This window comes from Manis javanica, chromosome 1 (genome assembly GCF_040802235.1).
Source record: "Manis javanica isolate MJ-LG chromosome 1, MJ_LKY, whole genome shotgun sequence".
NCBI classification, from domain to species: Eukaryota; Metazoa; Chordata; class Mammalia; order Pholidota; family Manidae; genus Manis; species Manis javanica.
In genome coordinates this window covers 236,037,730-236,061,550 of record NC_133156.1, presented here as the reverse complement: position 1 = coordinate 236,061,550, position 23,821 = coordinate 236,037,730, and the positions used below count along the sequence as shown (strand labels likewise).

Below are 23,821 nucleotides of genomic sequence, written 5' to 3'. Positions count from 1 at the left end.
AGCGTGCTCTGTTTCAGATGATAGGCCATTGCAATTTTTTTATGATCAAAACTCACAATGAATAATGATAACTACTGCTCATGAGGATCTGCTGTCCACCAGGAATCGGGCTGGGTGCTTCCCCTCAGTCCTCCGTTTAATCTTTGCAGCAGCCCTGCAGTTGGTGTCACTATCCCAGTTTATAGATGCTTCTTCCTGTCTCAACTTAAAGTGACACCATTGCTCTTCTGTGGTATTTAATTGGGTTAGAAGGAAATTTACCCCTGGATCTTGTGTGAAAGCAGAGCTGCAGGGAAATCTCCAGGTTTGTTTAATCATTGAACAAATATTATTTGAGTACCTTTTATGTGCTGGACAGTATAAGTGCCTATAAGTAAGTGATTGGTCTATAAATACAATATTTAAGTGTGTCTATTTAATCCTTCAACCTTGCATAGTAGGTATTGTTATTCCTGGCTTCTAGCAGAGAAATCTGAGGCTTGGGGAGAATTAAGAACATGTCTTGCTACGAACAAATTCACATTTGGGTCCTTTCAAATGCAGAGTGGGTTTGCCTTCCACTATAGACCATACTGCTTCTGGCAGGGGTGGACTGATCCTGTAATCTGACTCTCTTGGGGTATGAACATGGGGCACTGTGCCCCAGCACATACCTATTCCTCTCCTGCCCGCTGTCCTTTGCCCTCCCTTGAGAAGAATCACAGACTTGGAGCCTGGCTGGTTCGCAGTGGGCGGTCCAAGCTAACTGGTGTCACTGCAGAGGCTAACGTCTGGCGGGTAGTGTGGGCAGAGGTAGCTGCCATACTTTGGGTGGATGAAGCGCCTGGGAAGGCATTGGTTTTCCTGACAGCTAGATCTTCATGCCACACGGAGGATTTGTCCCCCAGAAATATCCCAGAGGGGCCTTCAGAGCTCACATGGACACTTTCTCGTAGTCATGATCTAAGTTTAAGCACATGTTTTAATTAATACATTCTCTATTGTAGGCTTTGGACGTGGACCGGATGGTTCTTTACAAAATGAAGAAATCCGTGAAAGCAATAAATATCTCTGGGCTGGGTGAGTATACATTCTTTCTTACAGGTATTTTTGTGGAAAACGATTGCATTTGCAGTTCTGATGCCATAATATTGACCACCATCAATGAATAATCAATTAAACTCCTCTTTCTGGGCATGCATATTACAGACTCTGAGCTGGGTGTTTACTTTTAGGAGTGTGTTTTGTTTTGTTAATTGTCTAAATTTGGAGTTGGGTTTCATCTCCACCCCCACACTAACCCTTGTTGCATTTCCTGTTCTCTGAAGTGCCACACAGTTTCCCACACAAACTTTGTCAAATTTGTTCAAAAGACACCAGATTCACTCCTGCCTCTGCTCTTTGGTTTGAGCTGTTAATCATGTCAGAATGACCTTTCCATTTCTCTCTTACCTAATGCTTGCCTTTCTTGTTTGGGAAGAAAATGAATAAATATTAAAGTTTACTCAACTACTCAAAGTAATATTAGATCTAGATTTAATAAACATGTTTTAAAAAAAGCCACTGCAACCTTTGACTTAAAGATTTCAGGCTGTATATGTGTGGCAGGTCTGTTCCCACACAAAACCTTACAAGTGATAGAAAATAGTTTTTAAAGTCATTAAGTGACTATATTAAGTGACTGTGTCACTCAGAAACAAGAAAGTGGCAGCCTTGGGGGACTAGAAGTTGTGAAGAATCCCACGGAGCCTGGAGCTGATTTGTGGGGAGCATGCAGCTGCTGAGCATGGCAGAAACACTGTGAATGCCTGAGGGTGGTGGCCTGGGACAGGGTGTCCTGGTCTACTTCTACAGAAGCCTGCCACTTGGTACCCTAACTCGTCCCTTCACCCTCGGGGTACCTTCCTTCAATGAAAGTAGCGAATGGAGCAGAATGCCGTAGGTGGTTGAGATGTCAGGAGGGATGGAGAATAGCCTGGAAATACATGTCCCACTGACTCCTTCCTCCACCCAGTTAAAGTATTGTGAACGCCAGTCTGGGTGCTGTTTTTGCATCTCCCCCAGGGAAGGCTGCAAGCCAAGATTGAGAAGAGGGTAGTAGGAAATCTCAGTTACAAAGATAATTACAACGAAGAATTGCAACATGTATTTAGGAACAGATTTTACAAAAGATATGCAAGAACTCTACATTGAAAACCACAAAACACAGCGGACAGAAATTGAACAAGATCCAAAGAAATGGAGAGGTATATGATGGATGTGGGCTGGAAGACTCGATATCGTCAGATGTCAGTTCTCCCCAAAATGATCTCAAGATAACAACCCTAATCAAAAATCCAGCATGGGAAATTGACAAGCTGATTCTAAAATTTATGTGGAAGTGCACAGGAGCTGGAATACCCAAAATAATCTTGGGAAAGGAAGAAGAATGAGTTGGAGAACTTAAATTCCCTGACTTAAAAGTCTTGTACATCTATTACTATAGACTCTGTAATCAAGACTGGTACTGGCGAAAGAGTCAGCATATAGATCAATGGAACAAAATAGAGGGTCTAAAAATAAACCCATATTTACATGTTTTTTATGTTCAACAAAGTTGACCTAGGAAGTCCAATGGGGAAATGAAGGTGTTTCCAACAAATGGCACATGACACCCTCTCATACCCTACATAAACATTAATTTGATATGAATCATAGATTTAAATGTAGAAACTAAAACCAGAAAACTTCTTGAAGAACACAGGAGAATATCTTTACAACATGGGGTAGGCAAAGGCTTCTGGGGTAGGACACAGATGGCAATAAGCCTTAAAATAGACCAAATCAAAATGAAAAACTTCTGCTCTTTCAAAGATATTAAGAATTGCCTAACATTTGAAGAGCCCCAAAATCAAGAAACAGAAGAACCTATACTTGAGGAAACTGAATAGGGCAATCAGAACAGGACTTTTAAATAAGAACCTAGGACAAATATCCTTAAAGGGTCAAGGAAGGTTATCAAATTTCTAAAATGGGAAATGAAAGGTACTCCTGAAAAAGTACCAGTGAAAGGCTTGACAGTGAAAAACATAATTGAAATTTATTTCAAAGATTTGTTAAATGGCAGGCTCTACACATGAGAAGGGGAAATCAGTGAGGCCCCATGTTGCCTGAACACAAGGAGTTGAAGGGATGGACAATGTAAAATAAAAATTGTGAGTCACAAAGAATAGATTCAGAAAAGCCAGTATTAGCATTAACCTGATAGGAGTTCCAGACAAGAGAAAGAGAATGGAAAAATGGAAATTTTTGAAAAAGTAAATAGCTAAAAAATTCCCAGAACTAAGAAGATATTTAAGATCTCATATTGAGAAAGTCTAATGAACACTAAGGAGAACAAATTACACACACTCTCATGCTCTTAATATATTTATGTGTATGTACTTGCATGTATATGTTTATGGGTGGACATGGCATATCTCAAGGCATGTCCTACTGTCCTGACATCAGGGATAAAGAGAAAATAAAAAATTTACCAACAGGGGGAAAAAAAGTATATACTTAGGAAGAAAGATTTGGGAGAAATATGCTAAGAAGTGATTGTTTTAGAGTTTTGACTTTGTATTTTTCTGCCCTTTAATTTGCATATTTTATATATTGAAATTGTATTGATGTTAAAATGGTAAGACAGGTATTAAGTTGTGCTAAGTGCCAAAGGAATGTGAAATAAGTTCAGGAAAGCAAAGAACACATGGCACTTAATTGTTCAAGACTGAGCTAGTTCCTAACTAAGCTTGAAGCCTGGCATTCATGGTAATATCTGTTGTGCCCTGGGGTAAATCCCTTAGCATCTTTTAGCCCTGGCTTCCTTGTTTCTAAAATAGTCCACTTTTTAATAATAATCAGGTTGAAAGGCAAATCAGTGGTTCTCAACCAGGGCAGTTACACCACCCCTCCCTGTATGAGGTTTGGTTACTAACAACTGAACACGTGTGCATGCTGTTGACAGCTAGTGATTAGGGGCCAAGTATGCTGCTGAAGGTCCCAAGATGTGGAGGACAGGCCCCAACAAAAAATTATCTGGCCCAAAATGTCAATAATGCCAGGGTGGGGAAGCTTCACCTAGATATTCTTCAAAGTCCTCTACAATTTTTTAACAATAAAACAAAACCAAAAATTGCCACCATGCTAGCTTGTTAGTATATAAATATCAATTTATTACCTCACAACTACTGATTTTATGAAAGAAGGAAGTAGAGTTCATTTTCAGTGACTAACACCTAACTGGAAGTAAACATATATAGGGAAAATATTTTTATTTAAAAGTCAATATCAAAGAAAAGAGTATAAAACCCTCTGCTTAATATAGCACTGAGATTTGCTAAAACAAATGTTTGAGTATCCAAAAAGGAAGTCACCTGCCACTAGCTCTTTTACTGGATAAACTGAGGGGGACAGGAAGGAATAATGATTGATTTTACGGTTGAACACTGTAAGTCTGGGGGGAAAATATTTTCCTAGCCCAGGGCAAAATACCTTTGAAACCAAAATCAGTCAAAGGGAGAAATAAAGTGGGAGAAACCCATTTATTCCTTACAAGCAGTTGTCTACTTCTGCTCTCGCCTGTCCTCGTGACCTGGCAGCAAAAGGGGCCCCACCTAACCTTTCCAGTCCAGATATGCCCTAACTCCCCCTAATAATTACCTGTTGATATGGAGATGGACTACTCTCCACCCTTTGGAAACACCTATTGATATGAAAATGCAAAGAGCCATAGCGTAATGGAAATCCTAAGGCCAGGCAAGAGATTCTGGAAATACTGCAAATTTACCCACAGCCCACCCCTCCAGAAATCTTGCCTCACAATCTACTCGTTCCCCATCTTAGGCAGTGGACCCTGTGAAAGAAAACTGGAGCATTGTAACCAGACTGATAACATACAATAGCAACAGCAATAAAATCATGATAATCCTCAACCTGGAGGATTCAGCTAGGTTCAAAGTCCTATGCAGATGAAGTCCATAGCTTCCCCATTCCACAGGTGGTCAGTAGCTCAAGAGGCAGGGAGTTCAGAGCAATCATCACGCAGCAGCTGCAGCCAGGGGTCAAGTCCAGGCCACAGGAACTGTAGAAGAAAATAAACTTACGGGCGATAAAATACATGTTTTAATGATATAAGCATAGACAAATCTTGTCCATCAGGTAGGATGCATGCAAAACAGCGGTCCTGTGATAGGACAGTGGCAGGAATGGGATCTCATCCTGGTCTAGTATACCAGACTTTCACCCCACTCCCTGTGGGAGTTACAGATGGGTCAATACATAGGGCTACAGGAGGTACATACACTGGCTGTAAAGATGAAACAAAACTTACCCGTAAGATTCTCTTACCTCCCGGGTACACTACCATGATCTTTGGGGGCCACTCTGTTGTTACTCTAGGAACACACAAGAGGCAAGCTTCCAGGCCTCTTCCCCAAGATTCCAGAAGGGCCAGCCATCGCTGGTTCATGTGTCAAAAAGTCCAGGGCCACATCACTCAACAGAGTCTCCCGGGTTTAATGCCATTGGGGATGGGAACAGCATGTTGCTCTGCTGGCCATATCCTGGCTTCAATAACTCCTCTTTGTTTTGCACACACAGTTGTATAGGAGAGAAAGCAATGTGTGTTGGCATTTCCACAGGGGTTAAGGCTCCTTTTTGGGGCTTCTCATTCAAACGCCATAACACTGTCCAGAAGTGTACAGCTCCATAGATTGTTGTTGTCCAACTTCAGGCCAGATTTCAACAAACCATTGCACCTCTCTATCATGTCTGACCCAGTAGGGTTATATGATACATGAAACTCCCACTTTATTCCTAATTGCTGCTCCCATTCTTGTAACACATGTCCAGTAAAGGGGTGCCTTGATTGCTCTCAGTCACCTGCAGCCAGCCATAGGTTGCAAAGAAACACTCTAGACCTCTCTTGGTGGTTTGCTGATCTGCATGACGCAGGACAAGCAACCAGTGGGCCAGTAGCTGTGTCCACACAAGTCATGGCATACTTATATCTTTCTGATATGGGCAGAGGCTCAATATAGTCTGTCTGCCGCCTGACAACGGGTATCAGTCCCTTTACTATTGTCCCATGTTCGTGTGAGACTCTGTATAAGTCCCTCTTAGAGCACACAAGGCACTCCTGGGCTCTGTTGACTTCTTCAGAGGTTAACGGCAAGCCCCACTAATGGGCTACAGCCCACATTGTCTTTTGCCCTGTGTGCGAGAAATGCTGATGTAACCATTGAGCTACATCAGAGGCAGGCTTTCCTTCCAGCCAATGCACCTGGGCCAGTGTGTCTGCTTCATCATTCCCTGGGGATGCCAAAGGCAAATGGCTTCACATGGTATACGGCAACTGTCTTAGTCTGACCAGAGGCCCATAGGTCTTCCCACACTCTTGCCCCCAGAGGGACCAGTGACCAACCATCCAGTTGGCATAGTACCAAATCAGTTGTCACAGGGTCAAGCCCCAATAGGCAGCCCAGCTGTCAGTGCACACAACTATAGGGGAGGGCTCCTGGGTGATCACAATCCATACAGCCCACAACTCAGCCCATTGACTGCTCTTCCCCTCTCCATCCTCCATCCATGTTGTCTCATTCTTAGGATGGAAAGTCACAGCCCTTAACTTTGGGGCTGCCCACACTGGAGCTGTCTGTATACCAAGCATCTTCAGATATAGGGGCTTTTCCCTTCTGATAAGGACTCTTGGCTACCAATGGCTCAAAAGCAAGTTCTTCCTGCTTTCCACTGGTATATATCACTGGCCCCAATAAGCATTGGAGTTCTCCACTTAAGGGGTTATTGGAGAGGTTGCTACGCTGCTATAAGTATACACCCCTTTGGCCAGTATAGGTGTCTGTGCCTTTGTGTCTAGTCTCACACCCACCCCACAGTGGGATAGGTGGTTATTACCTTAGTCAGAGCTGTTCCAGTGATGGGCTCTGTAGCCAGCAAGGCATGGTACATGGCAGCCAGTTGCTTCTCTATCAAGGTGTACCGGACCTCTGTTTCTTTCCATAGTTGTGACGAGAATCCAATATGTTGGCATGTACATTCAAGCCACTGCCACAGGCCTCATCCATAACCAGCTTTGGCTACATGAACATCTAACTCATAGGGCCTTGATGAGTCATTATACTCAAGGCCTATATGGCCTTAACTGCTTTCTTAGCAGCAATAAAATCAGCTGCATGTTTTATTCCAGTCCCACCTGATGCTATTTCGTACCAACTGGTATAAGGGCTTCAGAATTTATGCCAAGTGTGGGATAAACACTCTCCACCTCCCCTAAGGCCTTGACCACCCCCCCCAGTCAAACCACACCGCCCAATCGTCCTCCTGTGGGGGTGAGAGCCCAGACAGAGCCTGAGTACTGCCCCCCAGGGAATCTTGCAGAGGCACAGGCTGGACATGGGGTTTGCCTTTGGCTCCTGTGTCCTGGACCTCAGCAGCTGGAACTGCTGCTCTGGCTTTAATTGGTACCACATTGCTAACAAGATCCTGTTGGGCTGCCCATCAAGTTTTTATTTCACTACCCCAGCCTTTATCAAATCAAGCCACATGTGGGTCCTTGAGACTTTCACGGGCCCTTTGCACCTCTCCTTTCAGTTGTAGCCCATACTTCCTCCTGTGCTCTTAATGTTTCAACCTCCCCCAGATCTGCTAACGTGTGAGTAGCCTCACTTATGGGTTGCTCTGTGGGGAGCGAGAGTAGACACTTGGGACCCAAAGAGATGGGGGCTTATGGAGCACCAGATTTCTCATTCCTACAGTGAACAACTCATCAGGGCCCTGGGGGTCCATATTATAGATGATATTTTTCATGCCCAACTCCTGTAACACCTGCTGGAGCTCTGCATATGTTTTCCAGCTAGTGGGTAAGTCAGGTAAATTACCCTGACTAGGCCAGACTGCCGTGATGACCGAGGTCAGCCAATCTAGTAGCACCTGATTCTGTGAGGTGTCACAGGCACGTTGCAACTGCTGCCAGAGGGAAGGGTGAGTCATCAGGGAAGCCATTCTACCCATTTCAGAATCCAACATAACAATGTTTTCTACCCCCATAACCCAGACACACAAAAGCCATGTAGTCAGAGGTTCTGACAGTTTATGCCAAAACTGAATGCTCATGTCCACCAGCTCATCCTGGGTAAAGGGGCGGAGGATGGAGTGCTCCACAACCTGGGGAGGGGTCATCTCCTCCCCTGAGGAAAACCTGCAGTTACTGTGTTTTTATTTTCTTAATTACAACATGGTGGACCTTTAGTATGGGAGAGGCTCGTGCCTTGGGTGGTGGCCTTGACAACACATCAGCCCTTGGCCCCACCCCCTCACTCTCTCCTGCCATCTCCACCATCTCTGGGGCCGAAGGCACTGCTCTTTCCTCGGTAACCCTTTCCACTATCTCGAGAAACAGACATCTCACAATCCCGGCTCCTACATGGCCACTCAGGGGCTCCAAACAGTCTTCTGTCTCACAGAGGGCTAATTCCACAGCTTCCAGTGTCTCCACCCTCCCTCAATTCTGGGGAAGGCCCCACACCTCTAGGAGGCGCTTTACCCTGGAATAGTTCTCCACTAGGGCTCCCTAATTGGTAGCCCCACAGAAAGGGAGCTTTCAGGTGAAGCTGCACCCTCTACCACTGTAGCCACTGGGGCCTCCCCACCATCCACAGGGTGGGAGGGGTGTTCTGGGGATCCCCCCACCATTTCTAGGGGCAGCCTGTCCAAGCATCACACCCATGAAGATAGATATTGGGTTCAGAGGTCCTGCTGACTACCACCAGATGTAATTCTGGGGGGGAAATATCTTCCCAGCCCGGGGCAAAATACCTTTGAAACTGAAATCAGTCAAAGGGAGAAATGAAGTGGGAGAAACATGTTAATTGCCTACAAACTGTTGTCCACTTCTGCTCACCTGTGTCTCTCCCAACCTGGCTGCAAAAAGGAGCCCCACCCAACTTCTCTGGTCCAGATATGCCCTCGCTTCCCCAAGTGTAATTACCCATTGATCTGGACATGGGCTACTTCTCTCCACCCCTTGGAAACACCTTTGATATGGAGATGTACTAAGGCCAAGCGAGAGATTCTGGAATTATTGCAGTTTTACCCACAAACACTTACTGCATACTTGTGCTTTCTGTACATTATGCCAGTCTTTCCAACAAACCTTTCTCATATACAAGTGAGAAGCTTGAGATCAGAGGGTTAGAGGAGCTCCAAGTTGCTCTGTGGTCCACACTGTGTTCAGTGGTCTGCTCTGTTGTGAGGCCACCGTGTGTGTTCACTGTGTTTGGCACACTGATGAGCTATCTTCAAGTCTTCCCAGAAATTACTTAGACGTAGATGCTCTGGTGACAAGGACTGGATTTCAAAAAGTATTGTAAGACATTTTTTTTTTTTGCTGTGTTTCCTTGGGCTTTTTGAGTTTATAATTTAAGTCTAGTGGAAAGGAAATTTTATGTTCTGATTAGGTTTAAAAGTGATTTTAAAGTCATACATTGAGAAAGCTGTTCTGATCAGAAATAAAAATGAAGCAATGTGCTGCTTGTGCAAACACTGGCTGTGTGACAGCTGCTGGTCTTTTGTGTCTCTGGAGGCCACAGCACCCAATTGTGTAGCTTTTAAGCAAATAAGCCCTAGAAGAGAGAAGATGTAAGCACTTGTTATCAGGATGCTAGGTGTTAGGGGTCTAATCTGCCTTTCTGACCGATATTGCTGAGCATGTGCCACAAACCTCATTCTTTTGCCTGCCCCAGAGTTACTTTGTAAAGTACGACCCAGTGATGTTCCATCTCTGCTCAAGACTCTGCTCTGTTTTCTTGTCCACACTCATGTGCATGAAGGTGAGTTCCAGAGCCTGGGAGAGAAGAGGAGGCCTCTGTGCAGGTACTAGAATTTCAGGGAGATTGGGGGAAAGCACAGGTAAATAGGTTTCTCTTCTTGCAGGACTTACTGGAGATTTAATATATGCCCATGTGTCTTGTGGAGGACATAGGTCTTCCCCTTTTCCAGTGATTTGCCTCTGAAACGGCCACTGTCTCAATCACCCCTCCCCGCCGAAGCCCCTGCTCAAATGCCGCAGAGTGCCAGATGGTGTCCTAGCTCCCTGCATCACTTGGACAGGCTACCTGTCTGGGGTCCCTCCCAGCTCTTGTGCCCTTCTTTGAAATAACTGGCCATTTTCCCGGGGTGCCACCTTTTCTCTCTGCACACGCTCTTCAGTCTGCTTGAAATGGCATTTGCTGCTTAATGGGAGGAAATTGAGGCTTACGGCCGCCGAGAAGTTTGCTGTGGAATTTAACACACACAGGCTGTTAGCCTGACCTTGAAGGGGGTCTCCCTGTTTCTGTCATCTTTTACCCATCTATTGTATCATGCCACATTTGAGTTATTATAAAGCTATGAGTCTGAATATTTTTTAAAACCAGAATACTGATTTTGAAGTAAAGTCCTGAAGTCTTTATTTCAGAGCAAGTATTGTGTACTTAAAAGTCACCTGAGGAAGCCTGGTACTTTTTCCTGTGATGTTACTGACATTGTTCACAGCATTTTTGGAACTCTTCCCTAGAACTGCTTTTAGTAGCACATTCTTTTGAATATTTTTAGTAGAGGATTCTAAGGATAGATAAAATTTTTTTAGAACCAGACATCAGAAATAAGTGAGGCATATTCAATAGGGATTAAGCTGCTAGCGAGCAGAGTTGGTCAGGAGTGTTGTGACTGTACGCTCATTCTGGCTCGGCGGCCAGGCGGGCAGTTCTGAGAGAAGCCCCCACAGCCCTCGCATCATTAAGAGTGTTTGACGTTCTAAGGCAACTGCTTGCATATGAAGGGCACTCAGTTTATGATGATTAAAAAGACAGCAAAAATAATTTTTTGCCTTTACTGCCACATACCTTTTTTGTCTCCTATTTCTTAATTTACCTGAGACTGGGGGACTTCTCTACCTACCTGTCTAGTTTGTCATGGATTGGCATATTTGACCACGAATTGATTTCCACCGCTCATCACAGTCTTTGATCCAGGCTGACTGATCTCTCACTGCTCCGTGAGCGTTTCAGGCTGTTGGCACACTGTCTCCCACCCAGCCCCGCTCCTGATGTGTCCATATGCTCTTGCTGTCCTGGGCACCTGCTGAAGACCCACCCACCCTTACTACCCATCTGCATCAAGCTGAGACTTGATACAGCATTAGCCTTTTTTGCTGTCTTTTATTAGTTTTCTATGGCTACTGTAATGAATTACACAAACTGAGAGCCCTAAATTGACATAAATTTTTATCTTGCCACTCTGGTCTCACAGGGCTAAAATCAAGGTGTTGACAGAGCCCCTTCCTGGAAGCTCCGTGAGGGAACCTATCTCCTTGCCTCTTTCAGCTCCTAAAGGCTGCCTGTACTCCTTGGTCTGTGGCCTTCCATCTTCAAAGCCAGCAATGGCCAGTGGAGTCTTTATGATGCTGTATCATTCTGACATGCCTTAATTTGCACAGGCTTTCATAACAAAATACCAGACTGGGTGGCTTAAACCACAGACATTGTTTTTTGCAGTTCTGGAGGCTGAAAGTCCAAGATCAAGGTGTCAGCATAGTTGGGTTCTGGTAAAGGCTTTTTCCCTGGCTTGCAGACAAGCCTTCTTGCTGTGTCTTCATGTGGTAGAGAGGAGTGGGCTCTCTGGGGTCTCTTCTTATATCCCATCATAAGGACCCCACCCGGATGATCTCATCTAATTCTAGTTATCTCCCAAAAACCCTACCTCCAATACCATCACATTGGTGGATAAGGCTTTAATGTATGAATTTTTGGAGGACCCAATTCTGTCCATAACAGATACTGACTTCTGCCTCTTTCTTCCATATTTAAGAATGCTGTGATTGCACTGGGCCCCACCCAGATGATCCGAAATAATTTCTCTTATTTTCAGCTGATTAACAACATTAATTCCATCTGCAACCTCAGTTCCCCTTTTCCAAGAAGCATAATAATGTTATGTTTCTGCTGTAAATTCATAAAACTGTCCTCTTAACTGTAGGAGAAACTTAAGATGTTAGATGTAAGCAGTATGTATTATAGCGGGCTGCATATTCTGCTATGTGAGGATTTATATGCATTTATGGAGAAAGGAGATCTGAGATGCCTTAGACAGCTGTGTTTCTACAGCCTGTGAGCTAGGAGTGGCTTTTACCATCTTGCCATGTACACTTCCATTTTGCCAATAGCAACTCATTGCCTTTGGCCCGCACAGCCTTTAATATTTACACTCTGGCTTTTTAGGAAAAAGCTTGCCAACCCCTGCTTGAGAGTAGTGGTTCTGAAACTTCAGAGGCTCCTAGAATCTCCTAGAGGTCTTATTAAAGCACAGATTGCTGGGCCCTGCCCTCAGATTTTCTGGTTCAGTAGGAGCAGGATGGAGCCTGAGTATTTGCTAATCAACTGAGTTCCCAGGTGCTGCTGAAGCTGCTGGTTTTTGAGAATACTTAAGACACACACCCTGACCTCAGACATTGAACTGGGCCAGAGTGGTGTCAGTATGTCCTCAGTATAAGTAAAACAATAGTTTTGTTACACAACAGGAAGTATATTATGATGGGCCCCTGCTTTCAAAAGGATAACAGATGACCCAGCTAAGCTATATTTTCTAGAGCACCTTGTGTGCAGATTTGCAAAAGCACCTATTATAATGATTTGTCAAGAAACTTTCTACATTAATTTTTCCCACTCATAATAGACTGCTGTCTAATGTCTTAAAAATAAAAAGAAACCCACTTCATATTTATTCCAAAACTTTAATCAGCCTAAAATTCCCCAAGCTTTGTCTCAGCCCAAAGATGTTTTTCCCCTGCTGGGAAGTTGAAGCTAACATTTTTCAGCTGTGTTTGACACATCAGTGGGTGGAAAAATTCATCTTCATCAAGAAGGAAGCAAGAAAAGACTTTCATTTTCACTTCTCTAAAATTACTGTATCTTAAAGACTTGGAGGTATTTGTACTCAGAGCGGAATATCCCTTCCTCATCCTTGATCTGAACGTCCTAGGGAAATTGTCACATCCTTGAAATGAAAAATTCAAAGAAAGAAATGCTAATTTTCCCTCAAACCCATATCATCTTTTACCTAGAAAAGAAAATGAGATTTCAGTAACTGTATTTTCTGTTATTTGCAATGCTATTAGAATGACTATTAAATTAATATAGAGCTTAAAATTAATATGGAGAATTATTTCCACTATAGACATCATATAATTAGGATAGAGTATCTTTAAAGAAATATAATAGTTTAGGAAGTGAAGTTGCATTGTGCACTGAGAAGGTACTATTATCTGGCATGATTTTCTTTGTGTTACACAAGAAAATAATGAGATCATCATAATCCTCAGTGTTTGGCAAGAATATTCTGCTACTTTGTTGTGGCATTGAGAACGGGCACACAGTTTTTGGAAGGCAGTTGGGCACTGTGCATGGAGGAAATGGAAATCTTCCTGTGGGAAGATGCACGGAGATGCTTGTTGCTTTGCTGCACTGCTTATCCTAGTGAGAAGCTGAAGGTCTCCAGTAACTAAAGTAGGGTTAGCCCCTTGGTGGAATTGTGGTTACATAGCAACATGAAGAAACATTCTTATGATGGAATCCTCAGACGGTAAAATTCAGCATACAAAATAGAGGTATACCATATCTGTGGTCGAAAGGAACAGATTATAACAAATGATGGTGAAAAAAAGCCCTTTTGTATTGATGTTCATAAACTTGAGAGTGGGGGCATAATAGTAATAAAAGTCTGACACTTGCAAAGTATTTGTTACAGGCAGGCATTGTGCTAATAAGTACTTTAATAAATGTAATCCTACAACAGCTCTCTGAGTTAGGTCCATCAGTGGCTCATTTACAGATAAGGTCCCTGAGGTGCAGAGTAGCAACTGACCCCGGGTCATAGCCACTAGAGGAGCTGAGACTAAAACCCAGATCTGCTTTGCTGTCTCTCCTATGACCCCTGCACTGCCCTGCCTGGTGCACAGCAGGGTGAGAGTGAGGGTACACAGTGGAGAAAAGCCAAGCATAATGCTGTGGGAAAGGTTCTAGGTAATGTCTGTCTGAGCCACAGCGATCCTTATGGGGTGAAAGCTCCAGGTGGGTTTGATCACAATATCAGTACCAGCCTGTAAATGAGAAGTGTGCTGGAAGGTGAGTCACAGGTGACCCTAGGGAAGTATACAGCACTTCTAAAATAGAAGGTAGCTGTCTCACTAATTGAATTACAAGAGCAACATTTTAAGGGGAACCTCACAATCTTGGAGCTGAAAACCTCATTGTAGGACACTGGAAGGACCTGGAGCTTCTTACATCTAAGGACTTCCTCTGTGGTGAGGAAGTGAGACACATTATCTGTTCCTCTCTGGGATTTTCATGGGGGCAGGTTTAGATCCAAACATGAGGGAGAAGTTAGCTGGCTGAGCAGGCTCAGTGGTGAGCTGGTCTGGTCATTGGAGGGGTTCCAGCAGAGTGTTGGCGGCCCTCTGTCTCTAAGGAAGTTGGAGGTGGAGACGTGGACCGTCGAGACCCTTAGATGTCTTCCAGTTCCAAGCTCTGAGATTCTAGTTGTCTCTTCTCCACTGGTTGAGAATAATGACTGGAATTTAGGTGGATTACTTGTGGAGTCTGGTCAATAATGATCAACATATTAATGGGAAGATAACTAATCTGAAGGAGCACTAAGGTTTGTGCCTTCAGGTAACAAGTATTAACATGACTCATGCTTAGGGTTGTTATGTTTATTTGGTAGGGAACTTGGGCTCATCTAGGCTAGGGCTTAAGGGGTCTGTGTATCCCAAAAATTGTATGAAAATTATGTAAATATACCTTTTCCTGAAGAGAGAATCCGAAACATTTTCTGATTTTTACCTTTTCCTGGAGAGAGAATCTGAAACGTTTTCTGATTTTTATTGGTGTCTCTGGTAAACAAAAGATTAAGGAACCACTAATCAAGCCAAAAGCCCCTGGTTTACAGATGTGGATACTGTCACAGAGTGGATGGACTCTTTGCCTTACTTATTATGAAACACTGACTACGTTATTTAGCAAATACCTGATCCTGTTTCCTCATCTGTAGAATCCCACATAGCAGTTGTAGAGATGAAAGATTATATATATAGGTGTGTGTATATGTATATAAAATCTCACCTGCCTGAATGGTAGCTATTGTTATGTGAGGTTCTGGAGACCATAGATTTTCCAGGGGCTACTTGTCCTTGAGGGATGGAGCCTCTGGGGACTTTATCACACCACCAAAATAATTTCTTTCCCAGGTCTGCTGTGCTCTCCATGGAGCTGGGGGGAGGCATCTGGTAAGCTTCTGTAAGTAATGGGAATTGTATCCCTTAGGTAATAGAAGGTAAAAACAAAGTGGAAAAATGCTGAAAGCAGTGTGCAGTGGCAAAATGCACATTGTGTAATGTGGCTGATCAAATTGTTTTGTCAGCAAAAGGCATCTATGTACTTGGATGTGACGTTCTAAGAGCTGGTGGTCCACATTCAGCAAACGTTCCTTCACCTCCCTGCTGTGTGTGCAGACACCTGGGGATTCTGGGCTAAGGGAAGATACTGCCAGTTCTTTGGCACAACCTCAGTCTCCTCCGATTTGGTTTTGGGCAGAGCTTAAATGGAACAGAGCTCTTCGGCAAAGGAGAATCTGGGGTGAGGCCAGTAGCCGCAGGTCAGCTTTGGTCTCCTGTTCTGGATGGACTCTGAAGGAGGAAACTCCTATTGGCCCTGCCTCCTCTGAGAAGCCTTCCCATCACCAGCTCCAGGAAAATTTACTCTTTCCCCCCTACTCGGCTGTCTTGCTACCTCCTGTCATGTACCACAGTGATCGTTACTGCTTGTCTGTCTTTGTCTTGCTGAATTGTGTGTTGACAGGTACCAAGCTTTATTCATCTTAGTCCCCTCTGAATTTAGCTTCCTTAAATTTAGGTCTTATCATGTACTTTACAACCTTTGGGGGGCCCTCCATTCCTGGGATGAAAACCTACATTGGTCATGCCCGCCTCTCCAGCCTCGTTGTCCGCTGCCTCTCCCCAGTGCTGGCCTTACCAGTGTCCAAATCCCACCAGTGTCATTTTCTTTCTAGCCTATGTCTTTGGACTGAGTCCATTGTCTGGAGAGTCTCCGTCTCCTGTTGGAGGCCTGCTCCTTGAGGGCCTTTGTGCTCATTAGTGCCTGCTGCACTTCAGGCTTTCAACATGACTGGGTTTCACCTGTTAGCACCCAGGAACCCTGACTGATAGGGTAATCAGGAAATACAGAATGGGTGAATCAAAGTGCATGTTGATGTGTTCTTTGCTCAGAGTGATCTGGAGTGACAGGAGGGACCGCCATAAAGACGTCATCCAGTAGACCATTCTCAATTCTTCACCTCTCCCTTGGCTTCCAAACACACTAGTGTGAGCAGTAGGAGTTTAATGTAGAAGTAATTGGGGCTCTGTAGTTATTCACACAGACTTGGAACTGTCATTGTGTTGTCATTAAAAAAGGGCAGGATCAAAGAATATGAGGTGATCACATACAAGTCTTCTTACTTTAATAGCCAACCCGTAGCTTGGTCTTCATTAATGGTTGCTGCCTCTGCTAGGAATATACGCAGACTGGAGGGGACTGTGGCTTCCATAAGGTCAAAGGGGATGCCCAGTAAATGAAAATGAGCTTTGAGTGAAGTTTAAGTAGAAAGGAGCCCAGTGTATTGAAGAAAGTGGAGGAAATGGCAGGTGATCAAGCCCCTAGAGAGGGGCTACCTTCTGTCTGCGTGGCCTGCATGTGGGTTCAGAGGGGTTGTGAGGTAGAAACCCTCTGGCCTTGGGTCCTCATTGGGATGATGTCTGAGGGCCGTCTGCATCACATCAGCTTGTCCAGGAGGCACAGGCGCAGAGAGCCAACATCATTCAGCGGTTGGCTGACACTGCAGATGTCTGTCTTTTTTATGTTGGAAATTCAGAAAAGTGATCAAGTCATAGCCCAGCTAGATTCCATTCCGTGTAGCAGGGAAGGCCAGGGCGTGCTCCTAGTCAGAGGCCCGCCCCCACTGACCACAGCCTCGCCCTTCGGAACTGCGGCCCTGGGCGAGGTGTTTCTGTTCCCTCATCTGGGAACAGAAGAGGAATACATAGGAAACACTATACTGAGCTGTACTAAGCCACAATTTACTGAGCGCTTGCTGTCTTTACCCCCACTGTTAACATTATGATCTATTTTTCTTGAAGCCTCTTCTCTACATTTAATTTATTATTAAACTGACTAAAATATACAATTTTGTGTCCTTTTGTATCCTGACCATATTCCTGATACTTGATTTTAAAAGCCAACATAATATTCTACTTAGTTGATAGGCTGTTGTTTGTTTCCATATTGTTGGAGCTTTATACACTATATGAGTTCCACTTTTTATAAATTGCTCTGTACCCATATCTCTGATCACCTTGATGATTTCCCTAGGATAGATTTCTAGAAGTGGGATTATTGGATGACAAAAATGTTTTTAAGACTTTTGATACAGATTACCAAATTGTGAACTGAAAGATTTTTAACTGGGATGACTCTAGAAATAAAGTTCTAAAAATGGTTTTCTCCCATGGGATGTTCACAGGGTAGAGATCCTGTTAAGAAATGGGGATTATCTTTTACTTTAAGAAATTGGTTTCCCATGACCTTGCATGCCATGAGTTAGATCTGAAACCAGGTGACTCATACAACTGACAGCTGAGGGGAAGCGGTCTCCTCCACACTGAGTTGTACAGATTATCCTGATATGAAAACTGGCTCACACGTGAATGTCAATCACTATGCCCTCCAGGAGGGTCTTTGTGAAGCTGCTACAGCAGAGGACACGTATGTCTCTTTTAAGTGCATCCTTGGCAGAGCTGTCTGTGTGGACGGTCGGTGTGTGCGGTGCCCTCAGATGAGCGCTTCAGCCTGGCCCCCACGCGGCCAGCAGTCGGCCATGCCCTGGGGGCTGGAGGGTCCTAGTCAGGCGAGCACTGAGGCTGAGTCTGGGCAGCTGAGGCCACCCTGCCCCCATTTTTCTCTGGTTATGGCGCTTGGTGTTTGGGTTACCGTGCATGTGCTTGGCTGGAGGATTGTAACATATTTGTGGTGGCCCAGAATAGTGACTGTGTGATAAAAAAATGGTTCCCAGCGTAGTTGGAAGAATATGGGAGGGCCAGAAAACCCAAGCTCTCATTCCTGCTGTGCTGCAAACAAGCTGTGTGAGCGTGAGCAGCCTCTCTGAGCTTTGGTTTCTTGACCCTTTATATCGATGCCAGCTCCCATGCTCACACTGGTCTCTGGGTCTCACCCTGCATACTGTCACACACTGTTGCAGGACCGGAAGGAATGAGCACAGTGTGCGAGGCATAAGTAAACTAAAGGTGATCCATTAGCAAATTGGCTGTGGGACCCTCCCATGTTGGCAGAGCTGGGTCAGTGGCAGTGTGGTCTGTTGAGTAGGAGTAAGGGGTCTGCCTTTTGTCCTGTTTGGATTCAGCAATTTTTGCTTGAATTATAGGCACTGGGCCTTCTCCTTGATAACAGTGTGTTTTTTTTTTTTAAATAACAAAATCAAGTGAACTAAAAAAAAGCAGTGAAACCCAGTCTTTACCTCTAAACTCAGTACGTGTGCATGCTCTCTGGCTTCACAGTAGATTTCTCTGTGAGAGTCTCTCATTTCCTCCCTCCAAATGGATTGGTGGGAAGGGTGACTTTGTGCATTGGGTATGGGAAATAGAGGGCTGCTGGGTTAGAACTGAGAAGAAATAGGGTCTTATCTTGCCATGTTCTCAGTGGTGTGGATTCTTATTTTCCTAATAAGTCCCTCCCACATGGCAAATTCTTAAATCTGGATCATTAATAAGAACCAAAGTTTAAGATATATTTGAACAAGGGAGAGGTAAGAGAAGGAACTCTTTTTAGAAAAACAGCTTTCACTGCTTTTGTAAATAAAAACTGATAGACCTGATTTGAGTTCTTTCCAGAAACTTTATTCACAAGTTAATTTATTTTAGGTTCCTATTATAAGTCTGTTTTTGGGAAAAGAAAAATAAAGGCACTCAACTATTTTCTGTTCTCTAGTAGGAAACTCTCAAACTTGGGGTGATGTGGAGGTGCAGGTCAGTCTGTTAGTATGTGTTTATGGAGGGTTTACTGTTCTTACAGTCGGCACTGTGCTGGGTGGTGCCGGGAGGCACAGAGGTACAGGACTGTGGTCTTCAGCAAGAAGCTTCCAGTTTGTTCATAAGAAGAGAAATCCATGTTAAAAACTCCAACTAGATCAGCATGAAGAGATTCCCACTGATCTAAGTTGGGGCAGTTTGAGCATCAGAAAATAATGATTGCAGTGGATCAGAACACTTTAAATGCCAACACATTAGATGAAGAAGAAGAGGAAAAGGAGCCAAAAGACATATCAATCACTACTGAGGTTGCTGGAATTGACACATTATTTTGAAGATTTATAAGGGAAAGAATACTTTAAAGAATGTAAGCTGCACCAGGTGGTCAATTGAGAAGCCCAGAGGAGGGATGATGAAAGTTTGTTCATTACTTATTGGTGCTGGAATGTGAAGCCTTGATGGCGGTTCCCTCTGTGCTGGGTGGTTGACTACCAGGAAAGAACAGTCAGCTCACTCTGTCCCACAGGCGCCCGTGGGCTGTGGGGGAGCCTGTTTAGTGAACAGAGGGTGTATTTGACCCTGTCCCTCCTCTTACCAGCTGTGTAGATCATGTAACTTGGGCAAATCATGTACCTCTGAGCTCAGCTTTATTCATAACATCATAGGAATGGTAATAACACCTCGTAGTGTCAGGTTAAATGGAACAAAAGGCCCTGGTAGTGTTTACTAAGAGCGAATTCCTCCCATCTCCTTTGGGTGTCAGTGCAGCAGGAAGGGTCCAGACACCATTTAAACGGCACCATGTGGCTCTCAGGTGACTTTGGTTTCTACATTCCAATTGCTGTCACCCAATGAAGTGTCTGCTTGTGGCTGTCCTCTGCCTGCGGCTGTCGCTTCCTTCTAAAACCAGGCTGGAATTACTCAGTTCTCCACCACAAATTTTGAAATAGTTACAAAGTAGCCTGTGGTTTGAAAGGAACTGCCTTTCACTGTTAACCACTTGTGCTAGAATTATAACTAGAAGCAAAATAGAAGGCATAACTGATCCATCTCTGAAATGGAATTTTAAAAATCTAAAATTTAGGGACTTGGTTTTGGCAAGGTAAGCTATTTTTAGCAATGAAATGAACATCTGTGTAACAGAGTACACGAATGGACTTTGAGATCAGAAAGTTGAGTTTGAATCCCAGGTCTGAACTGCCACTTTCTGGCCCTGTTTCCTAGGATAAGTTACTTGATCTCATTATGAGAAATAACAAACATCTTACAAAGTTGTGAAGTATAGAAAAAACGATTATTCATTTGTGCTCAGTATGAATAACCTCTGTCCCTGCTGCTGCTAACCACTGACAATTGCCGATGCGTGTGTGCTGAGTGTGATGGAACCACATGTCCCTACCTGATTCCCCATCTAGCAAGTACCTCGTGGCAGGCCTTTAACATTCAGTGTTAAAGAGACAGTAGCCCCGGTGAGTCAGTGGCTTGTCACGGTCTTACATATTTACTGGGAGGAAGAGGACTACAACCCAGATCTTCCAAGGGCTCTGACCACTCTGCCTACCACACCTTCTTCAGTCTCTGTGTGTATATGTGTTTGTGTCTCATTCATTTGCTGAGCACATTCCCAGAAATACGTTTATCTAGAACTCTCAGTTCCTTTACTAGAATGTAAAAAGAAAAAGGGCTTGAACAGTGGAATTACTTTTCTCTTGTGTTGAGATTCACTTAGGAAACCCCTTATGCATCCAGATGGGCTTTGGGATCAGGAAGTTGGGTTTGAACCTCAGTCAGCTTTCTGCCAGGGGCAGAGCACCTCCCTGGTAGGATGTGTGGGCACACCGTTCATGGATCGTGAGGATCTGGTGCAGGGCCAGAGGCTGCCCGCCACAAACAAATGTTCCCCTCCTTTGCCCCAGTTGTCAGCATTGGCTGACAGTCATTTTATTACCCTGAGGAAGAATTTGGTGGAGTTAGGCTGATGTCTGCCTCCCCTGTTGTGCCTATAATGGTTGTTAGATTTCTAATTGAAATAATGAAAAAGTAGAAATCAGGTAGTTCCATGCAAACAGAGGTTGTTTTATGTTTATTATAGACTAGCTAGATTGATTTAAGAAGTCTGACCTAGAAGTGAGGGAATTATATTCACATTAATTTGCCAGAATTACTTGTGGCTCCTACCCCATCCCCATTTCTGAATCTGCCACCCCCATTTCTGAGGTCTGATATGGGAACTCTGACTTCTATGGTCTGATAAAAATTCATACCTGATTTTAATGTCCCATCAGGGGTTGAGAACAACTGAGCTGGAGACCCAGAATCCAGGTTTTCAGTCTTTAATGTGCTGCTCTGAGGCCTCATGATAGTAAAATGCCATCAGATAGATTACCAGGGCTTGCTCTTTTGTTCAAACTACATGTGCGTTGTTCTATATCTCAGGCACAAAGATGAATAAGACTTAGTCCCTATCCCATAAACACTTCTACCATATTGGAGAACACATTTACCAGACAATTTCAATGTAACATGCCAAGTGCAAGGACAGGAAGGTAGCAAAGCCAGATGCCTGGCACATAGGGCAGAGTCATGGCAGGCTTCCCAGAGGAAGGATGAGTCTGTGGGGTACACACGAGTCAGGGAGGGCTGGGCCCCTGGGCAGAGAATGCGTCATGAGTAGAGTAGGAAGGCACTCAACTTAACTGTTGCTGCCCTAGCTGTGCTCCAAGGACCACAACTTTTCCTGTGTTAAAAGGAGAAGCTATGGTGTGTGGCTCTGGATTAGAATCATGTGCTTCACAGTAGAGACAACAGGCATTACTTGATGGTTCTGTAGGCGAGGTCTGAGTCTGTTGACTTGCATGGTGGCTCCTCCATCATGTAAGCCAAGGGTGGGTCCTAGGAGGTGGGGAAAGCATTGGGGTTCCCTTGCAGTCTCATCTGATGGGCTGGAGACTATAGCAGTTCTGTGAGCCTCTCTCCCTCCTGGTCCTCAAGCTTGTTCTTTGTGATCAGCACAACAGGTGTTACTGGGACAGCAAAGTTGTTTCTGGACTTGGTGGAGCTTGCCTTTTCTCAGCTCTGCTAATCGTGTTCGATTTTATTTACAACTAGGAAGAACCTGGTGGGGACAGGGGATGACGAGGTTGATACATTAACTGTGTCTCACATTGCAATTGTAGCTCATGTGGAAAATGAAGAGCAGTACACACAAGCTCTGGAGAAGTTTGGTGGCAACTGTGTGTGCAGAGATGACCCGGATTTAGGAAGTGCGTTCCTGAAGTTCTCAGTGTTTACAAAGGAGTTGACAGCACTTTTTAAAAACCTGGTGAGTGTCATGCATATGCAGTTAATGGGTAACATATAAAATGCTGTGATTACTTTGGTTGGAAAGGTAGCTGAATAGAGGATAATAAATGTTTGTTTGATAAGCTGGGCATACATTTCATAGCTCATGAGATAACTGAAGAAATTATATTTCTTATACACATCAGGTCACTTTGGAATAAATTTTAGAACTGTAATTTTACTCTAATAAGACTTTCTAAATTAAATTCCATGCTGTGTTTTATTTTTACAATTTTATTTATTTATTTATTAAGGTGTTATTGATATAACACTCTTATGAAGGTTTCACATGAAAAAACAATGTGGTTACTACATTCACCCATATTATCGTGTCCCCCCTCATACCCCATTGCAGTCACTGCCCATCAGTATCATAAGATAGATGCCACAGAGTCACTATTTGCCTTCTCTGTGCTACACTGTCTTCCCCTTGATCCCCCCTGACACCATGTGAGCCAATCATAATACCCCTCAATCCCCTTCTCCCTCCCTCTCCCACCCGCTGTCCCTCACCACTCCCCTTTGGTAACTGCTTAGTCCCTTCTTTGAGTCTGTGAGTCTGCTGCTGTTTTGTTCCTTCAGTTTTGCTTCGTTGTTGTACTCCACAAATGAGAGAAATCATTTGGTACTTGTCTTTTTCTGCCTGGCTTATTTCACTGAGCATAATACCCTCCAGCTCCATCCATGTTGTTGCAAATGGTAGGATTTGTTTCTTTCTTATGGCTGAATAGTATTCCATTCAGTATATGTACCACATCTTCCAATGCAGTGTTTTAAATGTGCACAGCTGTGGGACAAAATGGATAAATGCATTCACCTTAAGGGCCTCTGACTTCAACTTTTAATAGTTTCTAAACTGTGTAGAATAGTCTGTTTCTGGTAATTATAGTATGCATTTAAACTTACACTACTTAATAAATGTTTCGGGCCTGTCTTACACAGCAGCAAGTAACCTATAATCAAAGCACAGAAAATGAATACTTAAAGGCCTTCTATGCTCCCAAATACAGAGCCTAAAAAAAGTCTAGCTTTTTAAGAGTGGAGTTGGTTCTTCTTGCCTGTGGTAGGTGCTGGGTGATGTGAAGTGAATGGAGCTCTTTCTTGCACTCAGCAGTTCTATGTCACCCTCGTGGAAACAGACTGAAGTAGTGGGCGGCCTGAGGGGGTGCGTGCAGCCCTGCCAGGTGGCTCTTCCACAGACGAGAGCACACTGGGATGGTCCCAGCTTCTCGTTCCTGTTTTTCTCCCCCTAGCTTCTCCTAAGAGTCATGGATGACCCACCAAGAATCCATTGATGCTTTCTACGCAGGTCACAAACTACGGTGTCTT

At 44.0% G+C, this 23,821-nt stretch overlaps 1 protein-coding gene across 5 annotated transcripts in view; it reads left to right on the top strand.

Moving 5' to 3' along the window:
* ASAP2 (ArfGAP with SH3 domain, ankyrin repeat and PH domain 2) overlaps positions 1-23,821 on the top strand; it is a 161,526-nt gene that overhangs the window by 61,186 nt on the left and 76,519 nt on the right. For all 5 annotated transcript variants that reach the window (XM_073216811.1, XM_073216824.1, XM_073216818.1 and 2 more), the window contains exons 2-3: positions 987-1,059; positions 22,327-22,472. In XM_073216811.1, coding sequence (XP_073072912.1) covers positions 987-1,059; positions 22,327-22,472 — 219 coding nt within the window. The remainder of the gene's footprint in view (positions 1-986; positions 1,060-22,326; positions 22,473-23,821) is intronic.